Source organism: Akebia trifoliata, chromosome 16 (assembly GCF_017979445.1).
Source record: "Akebia trifoliata isolate Shusen 1 chromosome 16, ASM1797944v1, whole genome shotgun sequence".
Taxonomy (NCBI): Eukaryota; Viridiplantae; Streptophyta; class Magnoliopsida; order Ranunculales; family Lardizabalaceae; genus Akebia; species Akebia trifoliata.
This window is the reverse complement of record NC_141390.1, coordinates 1,571,498-1,576,493: the sequence shown is the minus strand read 5'-3', so window position 1 is coordinate 1,576,493 and position 4,996 is coordinate 1,571,498. Positions and strand designations below refer to the sequence as shown.

The following is a 4,996-nucleotide window of genomic DNA, read 5'->3' as shown; positions in this document are numbered from 1 at the left end:
CTCTAGAGTCCAACGTTGTTAGATAATGTTGAAGTATCTTGTTGGATAATGATTTTGTTATAGAAGGATGAGCTCTTCCAACCCCCAAAGGATAAGGCATGGATGATGTATGAACTCTTCTAACCCCTTGGGATAAGGCTTTGAATCTGTTATTTGAATCTTGTATTGATACACATTGACTTGTTCTTTGGTACATGGATTAAACTTTCTTCTTAGTAATTTTAAAATTCAATGCAATCTGTTTCTAAGTTCAGTATGGTTTTAAACAATTGAAATCCAATTGTTTCACTCTCATTATCTCAATGACTACCGTGAGACTGAGAATACACACACACACACACACACACACACACACAACACACATACAACAATTACTGTGTTTTGTATAGTCAAAGATTGAGAACACAGGGCTCCCTCACCGTGGGACTGAGAACTGTGCATTCTTCCGGCTATCTATATGATAACTTGACATTGCCTCCTGGTTTCTCTCTTTGATTATACACTGTGCAAAAATTGTAGGTTGAGATGGTGTAAGTAATCAAATAATTTACATGATTAATAGAAATAGACCATTTAATATTCTGTTCTACTGTCGTCTCTTGTTATTACCATTGGCAGATGGAAGATAACAATTCAAAGAATGCAAAAGCAGATTGGACACCCCAACAACATGAAGTTTGGGTCGAGATTTGCTATGAATTAGTTAAGAAGGGGAGGAGACCGCACAAAGTGCTTGATAAGACCGGTTATGATTTCTTAGTTAAGGAGTTTAATAAGAGAACTAATGTTTATTACGATAGAGGACAAATGAAGAACAAGTGGGATAGACAAAAAGGCATTTGGGGACGTTGGAATAAGATTTGCACGAATACTGGCGTCTCTTATGATGTTGATAATGGCATATTAGATGCAAGTGATGAGTGGTGGAATGGGTGGTTAGAGGTACATTTTTTGTTAATTTTTCATTTTATTTATTTTAAGATTTTTGTCTATCCCACTTGTTGTAAAATAGGGTTTTTTATTTTTTATAGCATCATCCAAAAGATGCAATATTTCGAAAGCAACCTCTGAAGTTTGCGAAACAATTGGATTTCATCTTTGGAGGGACATATGCCACTGGTAGCCGGATGTGGTCACCTGCATCTGGTACAATGCCATCTGCATCAGTACCTCAGGATGAGAATCTAGATGAGGATGATCTAGATGATGTCATGCCAACCCAACATCCAGAGTCTCAGACACCTCTACAGGAGACTCCTGATGATGCCGATGAGTTTGAGGATGATGCTACTCCTATTGTACCCTCACCCACAACCCACGTTCGACGCAGAAGTGGAGATACTCTACTACCTCAAAGTCGTAGGCAGAAGACGACCACTGCTAGGCAAATTGGCCAGTCATTGGAGATGCTCGCAAATGCAGTCCACAGTCAGATATCCGCTTCTACCAATCCCACTGTAATTAAAAAAGGCAGTATTCAAGAGTCAATCGAGCTCTTAGACCAGCTACCAAATGTACCTACCAATAGTGATCTCTATCGTTATGCGTTGAAGATGTTTATAAAGAACAAACAATTCAGAGAGGTTTTTTGTGCATTACGATCAGCAGATGTTCGTCTTGAGTGGTTGAAGGGCGAGATGTCTGATTTTATGGCTGGAAAAGGCATTTAGACTTGTTTTATATGTAACTAAAATATTTTTTTGGGTTTTATGATGCACTTATAGAGTGCAATATACATTGGTTATTTTTGGCTGTTAGATGGATATTGTACATATTATATTTTTGGTTGTTAGATGGATATTGTGATTAATATTTCTATTAGATGGATATTTTTATTTGTTGTTAGATAGATATATACTACTAATATGAATTCATAAGCAGGTCATGGATTCAGATGTTGATACGATGAATACTATCGATTCAGCTGATACGGCTGATACTATCGATTCAAATGATGATTCCACCAATACTGTCGACTCAAGTGTTTTAAGTATGGCCGCTACAGGAGGCGTCCTAGGTTCTTTATTTTATTACGAGAATTTTTTACATAGGGAGCCACATAATAATAGTCAGTTAAAGGGGATTGATTTTGTGCGAGAGACACTGGATGATAATCGTGCGACGTGTCATTCATTATTTAGAATGGAACGACACGTATTTCTGAATCTGTGTAGTCTTTTGGAAGTTTGAGGTCTATTGAAGATGGAACGCTACATTACTATTCAAGAACAACTAGCGATGTTTTTATTGATAGTAGGACATAATCAAGGACAAAGATTAGTTGCAAATAGTTTTGATCACTCTGTTCATTCAGTTAGTAAGTATTTCAACAAAGTTCTTTTGGGTATGGTGAACTTATCAATGTCCTTAATTGTACCTCCCGACCTCAATGAAGTCTCTTCGCACATCCGTAACAATCCTCGTTTTTGGCCATATTTTAAGGTTATATATATATATATATTTGAAAAATACTTGTTTCATTAATGTTTATATATTAATATACCTTAAAAATATGTAGGATTGTATTGGAGCGATAGACGGGACGCATGTTAGTGCATTTGTACCAATAGCGGAACAAATACGATATCGAGGACATAAGGGACTCACACAAAATGTAATGGCAACATGTTCGTTTGACATGTTGTTCACTCATGTGGTGGTTGGTTGGGAAGGGTCAGCTAATGATTCACGTGTCTTCCTTGAGACATTGAATACTCCCAGTTTAAATTTTCATATCCTCCACCAGGTCTGTATTTAAAAGTTTTTCAATTATATCTGTTTATATATAATCTTAGAAATTAATATATTTTTTTGGATAATAGGTAAATATTATTTGGTAGATGCTGGGTACCCACTCATGGATGGTTATCTCGCACCTTATCGAGGTGTTCGATACCATCTACAAGACTATAGGAGATCACGGGCAAATGGTCGAAATGAATTATTCAATCATTTACATTCTTCACTTCGGAACGTGATTGAACGAACCTTTGGGGTTTTGAAAGCAAAATGGCCAATCTTGAAGTTGATGCGTTCATATAATTTGGACAAACAACGAAACATTGTTATTGCATGCATGACATTGCACAATTTTATCAGAAAACATGCTATCGTCGATGAAGAATTTGCTCGATTCGAAGAAGAAGGATCAAACGGAGTAGAAGAAGAAGGCATCACTAATCAAGAGTATCCAGTTCCCCCATTAGTAGGTCGTCAGAGTCAACAAACAATGAAAATACATAGAGATTTAATAGCTGATGCCATTTTTACTGGCAATCATTGATGTATTTTCATATTCTGTTGGATAATTTTGTATTGTAATTATAAATACTGTTAAACAATGTTGGAATAAAGATTATAATGTTTTTAAGTATATTTCGAAGATTCTATACTTATTTATTTATTGTCTTTGTGTATGATGAATAGCATTGATGGCAAACTATACGTATCCACCATGTTGTTCATGTGGTCGAGTGATGACATTAGTCACAGCTAAAACAAAAGAAAATTATGGGAGGATGTTTTATAGGTGTCCATCTTGGCAGGTAATATAATATTGATATTAATGTTGGGTGCGTATTTATATTTGATGACATTGATATTAATTCATATGTTATTTTACTTTATAGAGACATGCAGGGTCTTTTCTGTGGGTAGATGAAGTTGACATTATCAATGATAATGTTCCTCAAGATAAAGTAACAGAGTCAAACAAGAAGAATGAAAAATATATTTTATATGCATTTGTTGGATGTATATTTTTTATGTTTTTATTTATTTCAGTTTTACTTATTATATTAACTATGATTATTATGTTTAAATGATGTCAGAATCTAAATGTGGTTGTTGTGGATGTGTTATGTATATACAATGTAATGTGGATGTGCTATGTAAAATGTGAAATTTGGATTGAATTATGCAGGTATTTTGTTTATCAGGAAAATTTCATATGTTCAATTTCAAGAGGAGATGCTGTCGAAATTTTTATAGAATTTTATTATATTTATCTATATTTAGTGTAATTATATATTTATAGGGGTATTTTTATAATTTTTGATGCATTTTGTGTACATTATGTTGGATTGTGTATTATGCAGGTATTTCATTTATCAGGAAAATTTTATATGTCTATTTTTAAGAGGAGATGCTGCCGAAATTTCTATAGAATTATAAATTTTTCTATAATTTTTTATAGATTTATAAACATTTTAAAATTAAAATAATTATTTTTTTAATTTTTTATATAATTTTATTATATTTATATATATATTTAGTGTAATTATATATGTATAGGGGTATTCTGGCAATTTTTATGCATTCTGGTTGCATTATCAACCTTAAGGGCATTCTGGTCATTTTACCCTATTACAGCAGATTTTAGAAGCTGTATCAAACAGTCCACAGTCAGATTCTAGTCAACAGCACAGCAGTTTTAAAAAGTTCTATCAAACAAGTTTTTCAGCTTTTCAGATTCTGACAGTAGAATCAGACAGCAGATTCAGACAGCAGAAGCTGACAGCAGTTTTAAGAAGCTGAATCAATCGCCCCCTTAGTAACTGCTGGAGCAATGCCACCTCGGTGAGTATTTGAGTTACAAAATCAGCACTCATGGCTTTGAATTGAAATAATAAGAAGTTATATCTTGCTATGCATTATCAATATCTCGTTCTAATTTTTTTGAGGGGATGGAATCACGTTTACCAAATTTAATCGTCAATAAATATTATATAGCAGAGAAAATTAGAAATGGAGAAAATCAGAGAAGATCCTTGTCAAAACCCCAAATTTTGTACCTTGATTCCTTACTTGAATGATTCTAGATACATGGTTTATTAGGCGTGATACACAATTCTGGAGCATTAAATACCAAGCCTTTCATTCATTACAATAGAGAATTACAAGATCTTTAAACAACAACAGATCCTCTATTACAAACACAAAATATTGAAATATAACTAGGGTCTTTGTCACATCATTGCATCTTCTACTCCAAATC

At 33.8% G+C, this 4,996-nt stretch overlaps 1 protein-coding gene across 2 annotated transcripts; it reads left to right on the top strand.

The window, feature by feature from the left end:
• Positions 1 to 965: 965 nt before the first annotated feature.
• LOC147382181 (uncharacterized) lies at positions 966 to 4,548 on the top strand. 2 transcript variants are annotated; one of them, XM_086429317.1, is made up of 2 exons: positions 966 to 2,442; positions 2,519 to 4,548. In XM_086429317.1, the coding sequence occupies exon 1, from the start codon at positions 1,128 to 1,130 to the stop codon at positions 1,668 to 1,670; it is 543 nt and encodes a 180-aa protein (XP_086285443.1). In that variant the 5' UTR covers positions 966 to 1,127; the 3' UTR covers positions 1,671 to 2,442; positions 2,519 to 4,548. The 2 variants fall into 2 exon arrangements, with proteins under 2 accessions (XP_086285443.1, XP_086285444.1); XM_086429318.1 differs by having other exon boundaries at positions 966 to 3,545; positions 3,630 to 4,548.
• The last annotated feature ends 448 nt before the right edge of the window (positions 4,549 to 4,996 follow it).